We start from the raw sequence: 20859 nt of genomic DNA on the forward strand, positions 1-20859 counted from the left end.
TGTCCTAGACTGACTACAGAGCTGAATGAAATGTTTCCTTAAGTAGCAGCCTTGGAAGACTTCCTCATAAATGCAGAGGCTTGAATTAAAGATGAGAACCTATGTAGCTCCTAGGAGAGAAAGGTGTGTTCCCAGGGCAGGAGATGAGAACTGGCTGCCTCCAGAACATGAATGATTCTGCTGGGGTAGACTCAGCACTCAGCAAGGTCAAGAGGAGAACAGTAAGGAGAGAGGATTGGTCACTAGGTGAATGAGAATGGATGAGGAACGCCCGTCCGCCACGTCCACCCTGCCTCACCCAGAGTGCCCTTCCCAGCCCACCCCGCACAAAGCCAATAAGGAACAGAAAGGTGTGGCACCATCAAAGCCATCATTTTTCTCTCAGTTACACCTAAACAATTCAGCTTCCCTGGCAGCTCAGCTGGTAAAGAATCGGGAGATTCTTTGCAATGCGGTAGACCTGGGTTTGATTCCTGGGTTGGGAAGATTCTCTGGAGAAGGGAAAGGCTACCCAACTCCAGTATTCTGGCCTGGAGAATTCCATGGACTGTATAGTGGCAATCTCATTCTCTCAATCCATCAGAACTTTCCAAATGAAGTTGTCTTATTTCTAAAGGAAATGGTTGGCAGCCATCTGTGATTATAACTTGAGTAATCTTAAATTCCCCAACTTGAAGAAATTCTGAACAGTTAATTATGGAAAGCTAGGCACTTGAGAAACAGTGTGTTTGACTGTTCTTACAAAAACCTAACTTTTCTCTGTATAGGATGACACTGTCAGGTCGGAAAGCAAGACAATTTGGGATCAACACCAACTATAAAATGAAATCAATAAAAGGAGAGAGGAGTTTATCTAGTCATTCCAGGGATTTCAGCCTGGGTACTCTTGACATTGTCAGCCAGTTAATTCTATAGGGACTGTTCTGCCCATTGTAGGAGGGTTAATAGTAGGTATTTCTGGTCTCTCTGCACTAGATGCCAGTTGTGACCACCAAAAATGTCTTAATGCGTGCTCAGTTGCATCCAATGCTTCGCAACCCCGTGGACTGTAGCCCGCCAGGCTTCTCTGTCCATGGGATTATCTAGGCAAGAACACTGGAGTGGGTTGCTATTTTCTCCTCCAGGGGATCTTCCCGACCCAGGAATTGAACTATGTCTCCTGTGGCTCCTGCACTGGCAGGCAGATTCTTTGCCACTGAGCCACCTGGGAATGTCCCGGCAGGTGTTGGCGGGGGCAAAATCACTCTGAGTGAGAACCACTGATTCCAAAGATGTATCTTGAGCCCCTGTACATTGTGTAACACTTTGAGGATATAATAGTCTGTCTTCAAATAACTTACACTATGTTCAGTGAGCCAAACCCTAAGGTATCAAACACATATTAATATGTAGCCACACATTTGTAAGTATTATGAAGTAGAGAATACATACCACAATATAAATTGGGGACCTCACTTAGATGGGAAGGAAGACCTTGATAAGGAAATGGAACTCAAAGACTGTAACTGGAAGGTTAAGGAGGAGTAGTCAGGGAAGATGGAGTAGGCATTTCATGAAGAAGACATAGTGTGTACAAAGGCCCTGAGATGAATGGCATGCTCAGCGATCAGAAAGGCAGTACAGCTAAAATGTGATAAGAAAGATGATGCATGACCTAAGACGAAATCAGGGAGTATGCATGGACCAGATTATGGATTTAACAGGTCATGTTCAAAAGCTCCAAGTTACTTCTATGTCCAAATGGAAGCTGCCGTGCAGCACTGTTTGAAATATTAGGAACATATATGATACAAAAGACAAGGTCTGTATCCTCAGAAATCTTCTGCTTTCTGTGGAAACTGGTTTATATATAACAGTATTCTCTATTGCTGTGTGAAAAGAGTTGGAAAGAATCCAGGGTGGCCCCAGGTGGAGCACTTAGGAGGCTGTGGTCATAGACCAGGAGAGAAATGTCAGTGGCTTGGACTGGAGTGGTAGCATTTGAGGTGTAGAGGGGCAATTGCATAAGAAAGAATGGTGCCCATAGGCCTCCAGATTTGGAGGGACTTTTAAGCTCATCTAATTTCTGGGGCTTCCCAAGTGGCTGAGTGGTAAGGAATCTACCTGCTAATGCAAGAGACACAGAAGATGTGGGTTCGATCCCTAGTCAGGAAGATCCCCTGGAGAAGGAAATAGCAACCCACTCCAGTATTCTTGCCTGGAAAACCCCATGCACAGAGGAGCCTGGCAAGCTACAGTCTATGGGGCTGCAAAGAGTTGGACACGACTGAGCACACACACACACACAATCCAATTTCTACATGATGTTGATATGCCTTTTTTTTTAACAACCAGAGCAGAAGATGTACATTCTCCTGCTTGTACATTTCCAGTAATTCATTACCTGTTTCTTTTTCATATGGTGCTAAAATCTGCCTCTACCTAAAAGGGGTCTATGTGCTTCCTTCAGACATTGAAGTTAACCCCTCTTCAAGCCAAATATTCTCAAACCCTTCACTACTCTGCATATCTTACAAGTACCTATTTCCATCCACGGCCACCACGCTACTCTGGACTGTCTATGTGTAACACAGACAGCACCACTCAATTAATACACAACTTACCACTTTCATATTCACCCTCAAAAAAGTGAGTACAAATTTAAAGTCAAGCCCTGATGATGTCTATACTGTTAGCTTTATTTTTGTGTAATTTTGTTTCTATCTTAAGATTCCAGAATATATACACCTTTAGGAATTAATCATGATTTGTCCATTAGTGAAAGTAAGTAGCTGGCCCTGGTGTGCCGGCCTCAAAAATTATTGCAAGGATTACTGAACAAAATAAACTTTGACAATGAGAAAAAATACGCTAAGAGGATAAAATTATGAATAATCTCTTAAACAGCACTTCCATACACTCTGGGAATGACATCTGCAACCACGGCTTCAATAAAATTGCAGAGCTGTGCTTCTGAAATGCCTTAACTAAACTCTGTGCTTGGGAACCTGTGGCTTTACAGTAATGTCAAAGCCCAGGAGGTCATGAATGACTCATAATGTCCCACTGCTTTTTGAATGGCTCCACATCGAAATCCACAGTTGGCAGTGAAACAAAGAACACTATAATAAGCACTTTATGCTGTTTTTAAAGAAACGTTGAGCTTTAACTGAATGAAAAAGAAGTGTACTCAGTAAAAAGAGTTTTATTTTCTAAACTACTATCAAAATACATTCCTTTCTGTTATATTAGTTCTTATTATCCCAGTTGACAAGGTTACAGAAAAAAACAATTGAGTTTTTCCCTTTTCTTTTTTTCTCTTCAAAGGAGTTGCATTAAATTTAAATTGGATTCTCTGAAACTGGGCTATACATGGACATTTCCTGTCAGTTATCTGGAATATGAAATTTCTAGACCAGTGCTCCTCAAACTTTAATGTGCATATGAATCACCTAAGGTTCTTTATGAAATACAGAAAGTATCTAGTGGGGCTTGAGAGGCTGCATGTCTCATCAGCTCTGGATGATGCTGTGGATGACAGTCAGGGACCACACTGTAGTTAGTAGGTGATTGCTGAGGTCAAAGACCCTCTCTAGATTGCTGCTCTTTGTAGAAAGAAAAAGTTGACGTAGAGGGTTGCCTAAGGGTCTTTCACATTTTAAAATCCCAAGATTGCAAACAATTTTGATTTCCTTAACTCTGTATGTTGTGAGTCTTTTTAGTATAGAAAAACCACCAGAGATCAAATTGCCAACATCCACTGGATCATGGAAAAAGCAAGAGAATTCCAGAAAAGCATCTATTTCTGCTTTATTGACTATGCCAAAGCCTTTGACTGTGTGGATCACAATAAACTGTGGAAAATTCTGAAAGAGATGGGAATACCAAACCACCTGATCTACCTCTTGAGAAATTTGTATGCAGGTCAGGAAGCAACAGTTAGAACTGGACATGGAACAACAGACTGGTTCCAAATAGGAAAAGGAGTTCGTCAAGGCTGTATATTGTCACCCTGTTTATTTAACTTCTATGCAGAGTACATCATGAGAAACGCTGGACTGGAAGAAACACAAGCTGGAATCAAGATTGCCAGGAGAAATATCAATCACCTCAGATATGCAGATGACACCAGCCTTATGGCAGAAAGTGAAGAAGAACTCAAAAGCCTCTTGATGAAAGTGAAAGTGGAGAGTGAAAAAGTTGGCTTAAAGCTCAACATTCAGAAAACGAAGATCATGGCATCCGGTCCCACCACTTCATGGGAAATAGATGGGGAAACAGTGGAAACAGTGTCAGACTTTATTTTTCTGGGCTTCAAAATCACTACAGATGGTGACTGCAGCCATGAAATTAAAAGACGCTTACTCCTTGGAAGGAAAGTTATGACCAACCTAGATAGCATATTCAAAAGCAGAGACATTACTTTGCCAACAAAGGTTCGTCTAGTCAAGGCTATGGTTTTTCCTGTGGTCATGTATGGATGTGAGAGTTGGACTGTGAAGAAGGCTGAGCGCTGAAGAATTGATGCTTTTGAACTGTGGTATTGGAGAAGACTCTTGAGAGTCCCTTGGACTGCAAGGAGATCCAACCAGTCCATTCTGAAGGAGATCAGCCCTGGGATTTCTTTGGAAGGAGTGATGCTAAAGCTGAAACTCCAGTACTTTGGCCACCTCATGCGAAGAGTTGACTCATTGGAAAAGACTCTGATGCTGGGAGGGATTGGGGGCAAGAGGAGAAGGGGACGACAGAGGATGAGATGGCTGGATGGCATCACTGACTCGATGGACGTGAGTCTGAGTGAAGTCCGGGAGTTGGTGATGGACAGGGAGGCCTGGCGTGCTGCGATTCATGGGATTGCAAAGAGTCGGACACAACTGAGTGACTGATCTGATCTGATCTGATCTGAATCTGGGGAGATCACCTTCTGGTGTCAAATCTTTTTGCCTTTTCATACTGTTTATGGGGTTCTCACAGGAACAATGCTAGAGTGGTTTGTCAGTCCCTCTTCCAGTGGACCCCGTTTTGTCATAACTCTTCACTATGACCTGTATGTCTTGGGTGGCCCTGTACAGCATGGTCCATAACTTCATTGACTTACACAAGCCCCTTTACCACAACAAGGTTGTGATCTATGAGGGAGAATTTCATTTACATCACAGCGTTTTATCCTTACCACAACCCTGTAAGGCAGGTAGGCAGTTATCAACTTGAATTAGAGAATGGAAGGTGGAGACTCAAATCATGATGGCAGAGAAAGAGGCCACAGAACTCACCTCTCCCTACGAACACATCAAAAATACACCTACCTGTGGAAAAATTCTCACTGAAATCTAACTGAAAACTGGAAGTAAACCTCCTATACAACCAAGACTGTAAGGAAGACACATGCAGGAAGGAAAGAGAAGCAATTGCATTTGGACCTGGGCCCTGGAGGGGACTCAGAGATAAAGGAGATGACATGGGTGGAGATGCTTCCTAGGGAGTGAATGGTTTGAGCCACATATTGGCCACCTCAGCCCTGGGGTGCAACAAAGGGAAGGTGAGACTCCTTGGCTAGTAGAAGGACTGGTAACACAAACAGAAGGTCTGAGCGAAAGCTAGACTCTGCTCATGAGAAGCATGGGAACACTTGCTTGCTCCCAAGGAAGGGTAGAAAGACTGGATTGAGACCACATGGCTGTCTGACTGGTTTCCTGTGACTGCCCTAGTGTGCCCCTCAGCCCAAGCTGAGTCAATACCCCAGCACTGTTTGCCTTGTGGTGCAACTCCACACGGGAGCATGGGCAACTACAACCAAGGACAATCTCAACCGTGAAATGCTGTAGCAGCTCAAATCCAAGTGGCAACTGAGCAGGGAGCAGGCAGCCAGGCCTGGCGATTGCAGACACAGTGCCTCAGAGGCAGATCTCATCTCTGATGGCAGCCAGGCTGCCACAACCCCTGCCCTGACCCTCACTGAGTACCCAGCTCCTCCTACTCCAACTCTGCTACCCTTATGAGCTGAGGGTGCCAGGGCCGGGACAGAGCACACACTTAGACAGAGCTTCTGCTACAACAACTGGAGACATGAATCATAAATCATTAATTAATCATGATTTACCCATTAGTGAAAGTAAGCAGCTGGCCCTGGTGTGCAGGCCTCAAAAATTATTGCAAGGATTACTTAACAAAATAAACTTTGACAATGATAAAAATATGCTAAGAAGATAAAATTATGAATAATCTCTGCCACAGCACTTCCACACACTCTGGGAATGACATCTGCAACCACAGCTTCAGTAAAATTGCAGAGCTGTGCTTTTGAAATGCCTTAAGTAAACTCTGTGCTTGGGAATCTGTGGCTTTTTTACAGTAATAGCAAAAGCATCAACAAAGGGGTGACACCCACTGGGCAGAGGTAGAAGCACTACCTCACACACGGCTTTGGTTCTAGCTCCTCCTTCTCCAGGCCCACTTCCTTCCAAGGTGGTAACTGCCAGTTCACCCTGAAGAAAGGCATGACTTGTGTTCATGCCAAATCCAGCTCTCCCAACAAGGCCACTGGGCACATGCAGACTGCAGAGGGATGCTCCCCCATAAGGACACTCCTTTGAGACCGTGATAGGTAATTATTTTACCTAATTTCATAGAGAGAAGAAGACAAGCAAAATAAGACAGAGGAAAATTTGTCTCAACTGAAGGAGCAAGAGAACCCCCCTGAAAAAACAACACTAATGAAATAGTAATAAACAATTTACTAGATAAAGAATTCAAAGCATTACTAATAAGAATGCAAACTGAATTAGGGAAAAGAACAGATGAACACAGTGAAAATTTTAACAAGGAACTAGAAAGTATAAAAAAGATCCAGTCAGAACTGAAAAATACAATAACTTAAATGAAAAAACAAAACACTGAAAGGAATGAACAGCAGACTAGATGATACAGAAGAACACATAAGTCAACTAGAAGACAGAACAATGGAAAGCACACAATCAGAACAGCAAAAAGAAAAAACCATTTTTCTTAATGGAAATAGTTTAAGGGATTGTTGGGATAACATCAAGTATCCCAGAAGGAGAAGAGAGAGAGAAGGGGACTGAACATGTATTTAATGAAATTATGGCTGAAAACATCCCAAACCTGAAGAAGAAAACAAATATCCAGGTACAGGAAGCACAGAGGGTCCCAAAAAAGATGAACCCAAACAGACACACACCAAGACTGATCATAATTACGATGGCAAAAGTCAAAGAGCCAATTCTAAAGGCAACAGGAGAAAAACAAAGAGATACAAGGGAACCCTTTGTATATAAGGATAACAGCTGATTTTTCTGTAGTAACTTAGCAAGCTAGAAGGGAGTAGCATGATATACTAAAAGTGTTGAAAGGGAAACCCTGCAACCCAGGATATTCTACCCAGCAAGGTTATCATTTAGAATCCTAGTACAATTTTGTGGGGCTTCCCAGATGGCTCGGTGGTAAAGAACCCACCTGCCAATGCAGGAGACTCAGGAGACATGGGTTCGATTGCTGGGTCAGGGAAGATCCCCTGGAGGAGGAAATGGCAAGCCATTGCAATATTCTTGCCTGCAGAATCCCATGGACAGAGGAGCCTGGCTGGCCACAGTCCACAGGGTCGCAAAGAGTCAGACACGACTGAGTAACAGAGTGTATGTGCACATACACACACACATACATGCACGCACACACACGCACGCACACACACACACAGAGTGTTTGTGGGATTGTATATTTATCCAGCCACTATGGAAAACAGTGTGAAGTTTTCTCAAAAAAACTAAAAACAGAATTACCATATGATCCAGCAATTTCACTACTGGGGATATATCAGAAGAAAACAAACACACTAATTTGAAGATATATTCACCCTAATGCTCATAGCAGCATTATTTATAATAGCCAAGGCATGGAAGCAACCTAAGTGCTTATCAATAGAAGAATGGATAAAGAAGAATGTGGTGTATGTATATATACTCAATGGAATATTTCTCAGCCATAAAAAGAATGAAATTCTGCTAATCACAACAACATCAGTTCAGTTCAGTTCAGTTCAGTCGCAACAACATAAATGGACCTTAATGAAGTAAGTCAGATGGAGAAAGACAAATACCTACATTATCACTTATAAGTGGAATCTAAAAGATGAAACAAATGAATGTATATAATAAAACAGAAAAGGTCTCATAGACATAGGGATAAAACTAGTGGTTACCAGTGGGGAGAAGGAAGCAGGAAGGGACCATATAGGGAAATGGGATTAAGAGACACAAACTACTATGTAGAAAATAAATAAGCAACAAGGACGTACTGTACAACGTGGGGAAATAAATATAGCCATTATTTGGTTACAGCCTTAAATGGAATATAATCCATAAAATATTGAATCACTCTGTTGTACATTTGAAACTAATAAATATTGTAATCAACTACACTTCAATTAAAAAAGAAAGAATACAGAGGATAGAAAATAAATAAATTCTTTGAGGCTTCACATCTAAGTGTTTGGGAGCCCATACCCTCTGATCTCTAGTCTGCCTCCCTACAGAGGGTAGACGTAGTTCTCTTTGTGGGGGCTGATGTTAGGTTTGGGGTAGGGCAGGCAGAGATTGGAGGCCATGTGGACCCCACGATGCACAGCCCAGAAGCCCATTCAGGACCACAGCTCTGATTTCCCAGCTGTGAGAGCTTCTAGCTGTGTTCTTCTCTGGTATTATCCTTGGCTAAAGGGAGCTCCCTTGACCAGAGTCATGCCCCTCTCCAGAGGGCAGCCACATCCAGTGACAGGTTAGTGCTGGGGTACAGAGGTCTGACCCCACTGCTTTAGCTGTAATATCTCTGAAGGGCCACTCAGCTCTAGCGTGCTCTAGAGGGTGGGCTGAGGCCTTTGTAGCAACTGCACCACATTTTAATTTCTCCCTCTGCCCAGTTCAGCTCCCTTCTCTCCCTCACAGATGTGGAATCCCAGAGAACCCCTAAAGACTTCTGTATATGCATCCACACACATACACACTCATCCTCACACATAATATGGGGAAGAAACAATGGCTACAGAAAGGAGATAAAGTCTGATTGGGTCTCTTCTATGCCTTCACTGAGTTTACTTCCCCCTCATTATTCTTTTTCTGGATAGCCGAGATCCTGGGGCCTCCCAGAGGCTGGACTTTCTCCACACTCTTCATATCATCTTGAACCCAGAGAAATGGGTAAATTGATTGTTGGGGGTGCAGAAAGGTTGACTGGCTTCTATCAAATCATGATGTAAGTAGCCACCTAGTGAAGCTACTGAGTAGGACCAGTATTCACCTTAGCCTGCAACCTCATTGTGGCCAGGCCTCAACGCAGTGCTCCAGTGATGGGATTGGAGGTCCCAACCCAGCCAACAAGGAAGAACAGCCAATCCCACTTCCTTAGAAGACCTGACCATGGTTTCCGGGTTCATACCAAAGACATTACAGAAGCACACCTACAGGCCTGAGCTGCTCAGGGCGATGTTGAGGAGATGACAGGTCTCAGGGCAGGCCTGCAAGACACACTTCAGAGCCACAGGAAGGGAGCATGTACCCAGTGCGGCTTGCTTTTAAGATTTCCTGAGCCTGACACGTGTGGCAAGGAGATACTAATTGCAGAAAATAGAAAATAGCTCCCCTGAAAGTCAGAGTTCCACAGATGGCATGCTTGCTATTCCCTAAACAGAACTCGGATAAAGCCATCTGCATCATAAATCATTCAAGCGCCAAAGCCCATATGATAAATCAAAATGAAAATGTTTTTTAAAAATGAACTAGTTTTATCCATATCTACAAGCAAAATGAATTTTCAGGAATAGGGTTCCTTTTGTGCTATGTAAAGCCCTCTCCTGAGTCTTATGCAGTAGGGGCACAGAGGGGTAACGGCCACAGAAAACTGTGGGAGAATAACAGGCACAGGATCGGCCAGGCACACTCTTCCCCCCATATGCTCTGACCAATCTCTCTGGGCCAAGAGCCCGTTAATAAAACTTTCACATTCTGGTGCGAGTGTGTAGATTTATTAAAAGCCATGAATTGTGCTTGTCCCCTTGTCTAGGCCGATACAGAAACCAAAACTCAAGTTCCATATAAAATATTTGTGTATGTGTGTTTATGTGCATGTACTTATGCATTTGTTTCTCTACTAATAAAATGAAGAATATCTATTCCTTTTAGAAGTATATAAAAAGCCATTCCATTTTGTGAAATTATTTTTTAAAAACATGAGTACAAGAGATGTCGGAGTTTCTTTTATCTATTTTCACTTCGATCTTCCCCCATAGTCCCCCTTCCTTTTCAACTTTAGCAATACACTATGAGAGGAGCATCAGGTCAACATTTGGGACAGAGGAACTAAAGGCAAGATTTAAGCACCCACTGCTGTCCTCAAAAATACTTCATGGGACAGCTCTCACCAGAACTGGAGCCCTCCTTCTGCAACAGCTTCAGTTAACCGCTTGTCCATCAAATAACTTATGTAGTCCAGTACCTCCAAGAACAGCATCTTGATAACCATTGTTAGAAAACAGATAAGACAAGAAACTTAAAGGTACATGCATAGGGAGCCAATAACTGATAAAGTAAGTATGGAAAATCACCATATAATTACATAGTTCATGGGCAACTGCAGGAAAGGGAGGTTTGTCATTTTTAAACAGACACCCAGCAGCTGAAACCTCCTAGAGGGAACAGGTCCCACTCAGCTACTAGCACCCAGCTGCTTTTCATGCCTGATTCCAAAGGAACAGAGGGTAGCTGAAGAAAACTGAAATAAAATCTCGTTTTTACTTATTTAAAAATCCTAATATAATCTTTCTCCCTCAGAGGTCAGCGTGCTTGGAATTAAAAGCTGAACAGATACACTGCTGTGGTCAGCCACAGGAAGAGGGGCTGCCTCCCAATGATTGGGTGTGTGCATCTTGGTATACGCCTCCCAGTGACTGTTTGGACAGAAGTAAGAAACAGTTTAGAAAAAAACCAACAGAAGAATTGCCAAATAGCTTAGAAAACATACTGACCCATGCCAGTGTAAGAAAATGCCTGCATAATGCTATCCTAGGGTGAAAAAGAGGTATTCCCTGAGAAGGATGCTGGTGGTTCCAGTCTGGATTTGCATGGCCTTAGGAAGTCCCTTCCGATTCCCCTTTGGGCGGGTGATCCTCTCCTTCCAGTTCTCTGCCACTTCCACCTCCACTGTGAATGTGAGGTTGAGGCTTCTCCCAAGAAACCACCTCAGGGCCCTGGCTGTACGTGTGGGCCTATTGTGGAGGCCTCTCAGTAGAGGGCAAAGCAGCAAGGGTTCCGTTGGGGGCATGGGGCTTAGAAGAGGCCAGTCTGCTTGTGGGCTTGGCCCTCACTCAAGATATGTTATCTCTTTTATTATCTTTGACTTCTTTAAACAACTCTACACTCAGGTGTAAAAGAGATTTATGATTGATTTACACCAGAAAATCTCCCAATGGGAATTTGCCCTCATTGAGATTTTCTGAAGAGCAGCCTCTATGAAGAGCTGCAACTGATTATTTGCCAAGGTAAGCAAGCAAAGTCAATGACAAGATCATGACGTTTGTGGGAAGTGACCATAAGCCACACTAAACACACACACACAGATGGACACTGTTCCTGGGGAGGCAGAGAACAGCATTAATTTAACCTCAAGAAGCCCCAGTCCTGGGTGACCCAAACCACCATCCACATGGACGTCTGGGGTAGGCGGCAGTAGCAGCACTGTGAGGGGACCCTGGTTTCCTGCCAGACACTTAGTGGTTTCTGCTAGCTCCAAAATCCTACACGATTCTCTACTTGTGGCTGGACTGAACGTCAAGTATAAAAGAACATTCAAATCTGAAAGTCTTTAAGTCCAGTAACTTTGAAAAATTATTTTTGTTATCAAATTTTCTAGATTCCACTGTTGTTTCTTGAATAGATTGTTAAACTAATTAATCTACATAATACCCAGATATATGGAAATACAAATCAACAGCATTTTTATAACACTGTACTTCAATGGTCAGTCTTTGTGATATTTTCTTGTTCAGCTGTTTTTACATCCACTATCGCCGACTAACAAAAGAGAACTGAAGTCTTCTTGAAAGTTACAGATTTTATGTTTCTTCCCTAAAATGCTGATATCTGAGTGAATGTGTCCTAAGTGCCACCTAGAATGTGAGTTGTGAAAGTCAACTGGCAGAAGACAGCTTAGGAAAGTGTCACTGGAGCCACTGGCAGAAAGCCAGGGACTCGAACCTCTGACATCAGCTGTAGCTTTATCTAAGCAAATGGAAGACAGAGCTTGATTGCAAGTAAACTGCCAGGGCACTTGAAACTCACAGGGTCTCTGGGATTCAGCACAAGGAATAGTGCTGCTTTATAACAGTGACAGTGATGATGGCAGCTAGCATTTATCATGTGGGCACTGGGTGCCAGACACTCTACTAAGGGCTTTCTCCTACAAGGCAGGCACTAATATTATCAGCCTCATTTTATAGGTGAGGAAACTGAGGCAATGAAGAGAAATAATCATGCTCAAGATACGAATCTACATAGAGCCATTAGTCTTAGCTATTACCCTAAATGCTTTCAGTTCAGTTCAGTTCAGTCGCTCAGTCGTGTCCGACTCTCTGCAACCCCATGAATTGCAGCACGCCAGGTCTCCCTGTCCATCACCAACTCCTGGAGTTCACCCAAACTCATGTGCATTGAGTTGGTGATGCCATCCAGCCATCTCATCCTCTGTCATCCCCTTCTCCTCCTGCCCCCAATCCCTCCCAGCATGAGGGTCTTTTCCAATGAGTCAGCTCTTCGCATGAGGTGGCCAAAGTACTGGAGTTTCAGCCTCAGCATCAGTCCTTCCAATGAATACCCAGGACTGGTCTCCTTTAGGATGGACCGGTTGGATCTCCTTGCAGTCTAAGGGACTCTCAAGAGTCTTCTCTAGCACCACAGTTCAAAAGCATCAATTCTTCGGCTAAAGTGAAAGAGGAGGGTGAAAGAGTTGGCTTAAAGCTCAACATTCAGAAAACTAAGATCATGGCATCTGGTCCCCTCACTTCATGGAAAATAGATGGGGAAACAGTGAAAACAGTGTCAGACTTTATTTTTTGGGGCTCCAAAATCACTGCAGATGGTGATTACAGCCATGAAATTAAAAGACGCTTACTCCTTGGAAGAAAAGTTATGACCAACCTAGATAGCATATTGAAAAGCAGAGATATTACTTTGCCAACAAAGGGCCGTCTAGTCAAGGCTATGGTTTTTCCAGAGGTCATGTATGGATGTGAGAGTTGGACTGCGAAGAAAGCTGAGCGCCAAAGAATTGATGCTTTACTAGGAGGTAAAAAAGTAAAGATTAAAAATCATTTAAAAAAATAATTACAAAACTATTTTATGCTTTTAAAAAGTTCAAAAATAAATTGAAGGATCTATGTTTTAATCTACTATTTTGATTATTCAGTTTGTTTCTGTACTCACTATTTTTTACTCCATACAACTATTTTAAATTAATTTTCTGGTTATTAATCTTCCCTGAAAAATTAGGAAAGGTTAAGTATTATAGGGCTTCCCAGGTGGCGAGTCTTAATGACCCAGATAACCATGATGGTGTGGTCATTCATCTAAAGTCAGACATCCTCGAACGTGAAGTCAAGTGGGCCTTAGGAAGCATCACTACCAACAGAGCTAGTGAGGTAATGGAATTTCAGCTGAGCTATTTCAAATCCTAAAAGACGATGCTGTTAAAACGAAGCACTCAATATGTCAGCAAATTTGGAAAACTCAGCAGTGGCCACAGGACTGGAAAAGATCAGTTTTCATTCCAATCCAAATAAGAGCAATGCCAAAGAATGTTCAAACTACTACAATTGTGCTCATTTCACATGCTAGCAAGGTAATGCTCAAAAGTTTTTCAAGCTAGGCTTCAACAGTACACGAACTGAGAAATTCCAGATGTAAAAGTTGAGTTTAGAAAAGGCAGAGGAACCAGAGATCAAACTGCCAACATCCTTTGGATTATAGAAAAAGTAAGGGAATTCCAGAAAAACATCTGCTTCATTTATTATGCTAAAGCCTTTGACTGTGTGGGTCATAACAAACCAGAAAATTCTTAAAGAGATGGGAATACCAGACCACCTGACCTGCCTCCTGACAAACCTGTATGCAGGTCAAGAAGCAAGAGTTAGAACTGGACATGAAACAATGGACTGGTTCAAAACTGGGAAAGGAATACCTCAAGGCTGTATATTGTCACCTTGCTTATTTAACTTATACAAAGAGTACATCATGTGAAATGCCGAGCTGGATGAAGCACAAGCTGGAATCAAGACTGCTGGGAGAAATATCAATAACCTCAGATATGCAGATGACACCACCCTTTTAGCAGAAAGTGAATAGGAACTAAATGGCCTCTTAATGAAGGTGAAAGAAGAGTGAAAAAGCTTGCTTAAAACTCAACATTCAAAATATAAAAATAATAATGTTTTTCTTGAGTCTCTGCTGTCAGCATCCTTTCCCTCGCTGGGAGTCACAGTCCACCTCGCCTCCCTAATATGCCCTGCAACACTGCACTGGTCTCTGGACCTGCTGTGGAGGCAGCTCAGACTCTAATCTGGTTCTGCTCCAGAGGTTCAAGAGAGAGGGGACATAGGTATACCCATGGCTGGTTCATGTTGATGTCTGACAGAAAGCAGCAAAATTCTGTAAAGCAATTATCTTTCAAAAAAAATAAACAAATTTTTAAAAATATCTCAACATTCAAAAAAATCATGGCATCCAGTCCCATCACTTCATGGCAAATAGATGGGGGAAAAAATGCAAACAGTGACAGACTTTATTTTCTTGGGCTTCAAAATCACTGCAGATGGTGACTGAAGCCATGAAATTAAAAGACACTTGCTCCCTGGAAGAAAAGCTATGACCAACAGCATACTAAAAAGCAGAGATGTCACTTTGCCAACAAAAGTCCGTATAGTCAAAAGTATGATGTTTCCAGTGGTAATGAATTGATGTGAAAGTTGGACCATAAAGAAAGCTGAGCACCGAAGAATTGATGCTTTTGAACTGTGGTGTTGGAGAAGACTCTTGAGAGTCCCTTGGACTGCAAGGAGATCAAACCAGTCAACCCTAAAGGAAATCAGTCCTGAATATTCATTGGAAGGACCGATGCTGAAGCTGAAGCTCCAATACTTTGGCCACCTGATGTGAAGAACTGACTCATTGAAAAGCCCTGATGCTGGGAAAGACTGAAGGCAGGAGAAGAAGGGGACGACAGAGGATGAGATGGTTGGATGGCATCATCAACCTAACGGACATGAATTTGAGCAAGCTCCGGAAAATGGTGAAGGACAGGGAAGCCTGGCATGCTGCAGTCCATGGGGTTGCAAAGAGTTGTACATGACTTAGCAACTGAACAACAACAACAATTATAAATTAAAAGACTCAGGGTCTTCTAGTCTTGACCTTACCATGCAATTACTGTGTGAATGTGGTTGAGCCTCAGTTTCCTCAGTTTCCCTTATTAGAGTGTTCCTTTCTCTAACTAAAATAGTTCTGCATGTGTTGAAGTGTCATTCTGTGAACTTAAGAGACACTGCTTGTCAAGAGCAGATGGCTAGGGCCAGTTGCCAAGGCACTGGCTTCTCCAGCCTGGCTGTAACAGCTGCAGGCTACAGTCCCACCTCCATGTTCTGGCGATGTACCAGTCTAAGATGTCACAGAAACATGCTTAAGTTGGCCAGCACCCAGTATGATATTTAGAAGAAAGAAAATAAAAACTTAAGAATGATCAAGTTCTAAGTAATATCAAACAAAAGCATACTATGCTTCTTCTAATTTCCTCTGAAAGTAGTTCTCATGTTTGCAAAGAGAGTAAGCTTAATATGTCAGCCCATCATACTTCCTGATGTGATGTGTGGGCTGGTAGTTCATCACAAAATCCTCCATTTTATAGGAACCAGTAAAGTTTCAATGCCAATTCTTGTTTTCAAAAGCAAGCTGCCTGATAACCATGGTGTGTATATGTTAGTGTCCTGAAATTACAACAATGTTGTTAAAGTAGCAAATTCATCATAAGTATGCAGTAATCCTATTGCTTAGGGAAAACAAGTTTTTCTTATTCTTAAAAAAAATCACAATTTTTTTTAAGAATAATCATTTTTATCTTTTCAGTCTACCATGAAAATTCATAGAGATCATAAACAGATTCATAAATTATTTTGTAACTTGTCATTTTGTATACTGTGACTGCTTTCCCAAAATTATTTATTCATTTGCATGTTCAAAATTACTTATTAGGGGCCTGTCAGACACAAAGAACTTAAAAAGACAAACTCTCAGTCTCTGTTATAGGATTTTTTAAAATCCTATTTTGGAGGCCTACAGACCTCTGCAATTCCATTTTATAAATATCAAGAATTAGTCACCTTAGTAACAATTGTGTTGTGTGTTAAATGCTAAATATTTGTTAAACAGAATTGAAAACTGACTCGTTAGTTGTTCTCTAAAAATTTCAGCTCCTGCCTCTATCCCTTTCCTCCCCTTTGCAATGCAACTACGCCTTCAAACAGCATTCTTTAAAAGGCGGCTTTATGGCTTTGGAGGAAGAAGCTGATTTCACAGCCAGATTTGCCACTGCTGTGGAAAACAGAGTGCACATGCAAGCCAGCTGAAGTCATAAGGGCTGCAAGGATTAGGGCCGCGGGGGCCTCCACTGCTGCTGTCAAACTGCAATTGGAAACAGCTTTTCCAAAGTACAGCATGAGAAATCAGGAATTCCTGTCCACAGCTCCCCAACCCACAGGGTTTTTAATCAGGCTTGGTATTACCCATTAGAGATCAGAAATATGAAAATCATGATGAAACCAAATAAGAGTATTTTCTAGTTTCCAAGTTTTGTTCTGCCTGGATCCCTTCCAAGCCTGTAATTATTGTCACTCACTAGGAGATGTGGGTTTGATCCCTGGGTCAGGAAGATCCCCTAGAGATGGGAATGGCAACCCATTCCAGTATTCTTACCTGGAGAATCCCATGGACAGAGGAGCCTGGCAGGCTATAGTCCATAGTGTTGCAAAGAGTCTGACATGACTTAGGGCCTGAACAACAACAATGACCAGTTAAAAAGGGAACCGCTTCTGACTGAGACAGGAGCTCTAGGAAGGCTGGACCTGAAGGCAGGGCAGGCTCAGTTCAGTGACCTGCCTTCCTTCCAACCCCTGGATATGCAGATTGTCTTAACTGCTCAAATTCAGTTACTTCAACTGTACCTGTCACTTAGGGATAAAGTAATTTTTGCAGAGATCATAGAAAAACTATTGAGAACATTAATACACTAGAATCATTCAATGAAAGGTTTATTTTCTAAGCCACTCAATGGCAACCCACTCCAGTACTCTTGCCTAGAAAATCCCATGAATGGAGGAGCCTGGTAGGCTGCAGTCCATGGGATCATTAGGAGTTGAACACGACTGAGTGACTTCACTTTCAATTTTCACTTTTATGCATTGGAGAAGGAAATGGCAACCCACTCCAGTATTCTTGCCTGGAAAATCCCAGGAACGGGGAAGCCTGGTGGGCTGTCGTCTATGGGGTCACACAGAGTCAGACATGACTGAAGCAACTTAGCAGCAGTAGCCAGTTAGAGAAAAGATTTTTTTCTCAGGAAAACAAGTTCAAATCATCAATTTAGTTTAAAAAAAATTCAGGATTTGATTTGGGATTAATCCAGATATAGCCTAATTTCCAATACCTTCGTCTAGATTTAGAAGACCGTGAGGTCATTTGGAGAAGGAAATGGCAACCCACTCCAGCGTTCTTGCCTGGAGAATCCCAGGGACGGCAGAGCCTGGTGGGCTGCTGCCTATGGGGTTGCACAGAGTCAGACACGACTGAAGCGACTTAGCAGCAGCAGCAGCAGCAGCAGCAGCAGAGGTCATTTATGGCAACCTAAACTTCATTTGTCAACTTTTCAATGATCTTTGAGACACAAATGCTAAAGTAGGAAAATAAATTAATCAGAGATTTGATTTAAAAAATGAGCTTATCAGATAAACTACAAGCACATCTGTTACCTATGTCACTCATTCTGATCATGATACAATGCTATGTTATACAGGGATTAGGTAACACCCAAAAGTGGGCCAGCTGTAACTTTCACCTTGAAAGATTCTTAATTAAAATTCCCTTATATGTATGACTTCTAGGCAAGGAAGGAGTTATGACTTGTTTTTTTTTTTAACTTGCCTTAAAAATTCCAGTCAAATTCCATCTATACAACCAAACTTTCCCTGGTCACCTTGATTCAATTTCTCTTGTTTTTCACAGCAGGTTTCTGGGATCTCTCTTCAGCACAGGACATTCTACACAACAAATATAGTTGCTAGTAGATGAATATTCCCCAACTAGATTCTGGGCTGCTTCCCCAAAAGCAACAATTGTGTCTTATTCATTTCTTTAAGCCATCTCCTCCCCTGTTCTGAAATTAAAAACTAGAATTCTAAATTAAACAAACAAAAAAATTCCCTTCCATTGTCTAAAATGTATTATTCATTTCTTAGGGAAGAAAATATTTTCAGAAAAAGAGTATTGACAAATAATGGACAAAATTTCAGAGAGGAGAAGAAAGCTCATGGGGGGAGAACATTATGCACAAACTGGACCATCAGCAAAGGTGAACTAAGGATCTGAAACAGCACTTAAGTCTCACCATAAAGCCTGCCCCAAACTGGAGCAAATTTAGACTCGTCAGGACTTTCTTCAAGAAGCAGCAATCAATTCTTGAATAAAAATTTTCCAGAAAATCCTTGTCCTCTAATAAAAGCAATTTCTTAAGAATACCTTGGAAATCTACTTAACGACCATAAATAGATTCATAAATTATTGTGTAACTGGCCATCCAAAATACTGCAACTTCTTTCCCAAAATTGTTTATTCATTTGTATGTTCAAAATTACTTATTAGGGGCCTGTCAGACATAAAGAACTTGAAAAGACAAATTCTCAATCTCTGTTATAATATTTTAAAAAATATTTTGGAGAAATTCTCATCAAGATGGTCAAATCAAGAAAAAATTCTGGTTAACTATAAATTAAGTAGAATGTTCCATCATCTGGGCCTCACCTTTGTTCTGGCAATGAAATCTACTTGCTAAGAGCAATAAAACCTGAACGGCCTTACCTTCGTGAATATACTTCTTTTGAGCATCTTCAGGATGAAGTAACTCCAGTAAAGATTAAGAACTTGGAGCACCAGGAGCTGTAGGTTGAGGAAGATGTATGAAAAGAAAGGTTGAAGGTAGTGCAGAGGCAGAATCAGCGTGCAATATAAAATCCTGAAAAACCAAACAAATGAGAATGTTTCGTTATAGTCAAAGCACTTCTGAATTTTCAGTGAGGAAACAGGTACTTTTTCTCTGAAAGGCATACAACATTTATTTCATTTCTAATAATGTTCAGGAAAGATTCACAAGAAAACAATATGGTAATATCACCTTTTATATCATTTTTGGAAAATCACAAATGTTCCTCTACCTCAGTTTGCTCTCTGCAAAGAGAACTGTATATCCTAACCCCACTCATCTTCCCAGGATTGGAGAACATGAGATAATGCATGTGTGCATGGGGTTATTATTGCCTTTTGGATACAGTCTCATCTATTTGGCATCAAAAGTGAACAGGAAATTTTACATCAGTAAATTTTCTGGATAAAACAGACTTTTAAAGAAGCAAAAATTCTATTATTACTTTTACTTCCACTTTCTGAAGTGAATTGAATACTTTATTCATTTCATAAACAGACTCCTGGACACAATAGGAACTGCCCTCAACGACCAGGATGCACAGTGCTTTCAGATACAATTGCAGTATGAAGGCTATCTGTTGTCTTCCCAAACTGCAAACATTGCTGTTTGTAAATATAGTTTTCTGTATATATGTTTGTAAATATAGTTTTTTCATACAAAATTGTAAAAATAAGAACGCTGCCCATAAAATTACAATTTAAAAAAATAATACTATTATTTTGTGCATTCTTCTCTAACCTTTCTTACATATATTTAAATTTTATTTTTAAATTAACATATAGTGCAATTGACTATTTGGAGGTGTGCAGTTCTACAAATTACAATAAAAGCATAGATTTTTGTAACCACCACCACGATATACAGACAGAGTGGTTCCATCAACCCCCAAATCCTGGTGTTGTCCCTTTATAGTCATATCCCCAGACCTAACACTTGGCAACCACTTATCTATTCCCCATCCCTTTAATTTTGTCTTGTCAAGAAGGCCATATAAATGGAATCATACAGTGTGTCAGCTTTTGAGATTGCCTTCTTTCACTCAGCACAGAGCCTCTGAGATTCATGTAAGTTGTTGTGGGTATCAATAGCACGATATTTTTAAACTAGTGAGTGGTATTCCATTGTGTGGGTATACCCATTAGTGACCATTTGCATTGTTTCCAGTTTTTGACAATTGTGGACAGACTGCTATAAATATTTATGTAATATATATGTTTTTGTGTACATATGAGTTTTCATTTTTTAAGGGTAAATACATACAGGTGGGACTGTTGGGTATCACACTGCCAAGTATACACTTAACTTTACAAGAAACTGAAAAGTTGTTTTCCAAAATAACTATTTTGCATCCCAATCAGCAAAGAATGAGAATGCCAGTTGCTGCTCATCTTCAGCAGCACTTATTATTATTCTGTAGAGATTTTGCACTGTAGTAAAAGTATCACTTGTGGAATCTTACATTCAGTTTCATTTACCTTTAAATCAAAACAGTTTACACACAATCCCTAGAACCTTATTTCTGACAAATAGCAAAGAGATCTGGATCCACAGGTAGGGACAATGCCCATGGTCAGTTTGAAG

The 20859-nt window shown here is 41.3% G+C and overlaps 1 protein-coding gene across 3 annotated transcripts in view; it reads right to left on the reverse strand.

Moving 5' to 3' along the window:
* Positions 1 to 20859, reverse strand: part of CERS3 (ceramide synthase 3) — a 149678-nt gene that overhangs the window by 30157 nt on the left and 98662 nt on the right. For all 3 annotated transcript variants that reach the window (XM_044932851.2, XM_044932853.2, XM_044932852.2), the window contains one exon: positions 19155 to 19308. In XM_044932851.2, the coding sequence (XP_044788786.1) occupies positions 19155 to 19308 (154 nt within the window). The remainder of the gene's footprint in view (positions 1 to 19154; positions 19309 to 20859) is intronic.

This window comes from Bubalus bubalis, chromosome 20 (genome assembly GCF_019923935.1).
Source record: "Bubalus bubalis isolate 160015118507 breed Murrah chromosome 20, NDDB_SH_1, whole genome shotgun sequence".
NCBI lineage: Eukaryota > Metazoa > Chordata > Mammalia > Artiodactyla > Bovidae > Bubalus > Bubalus bubalis.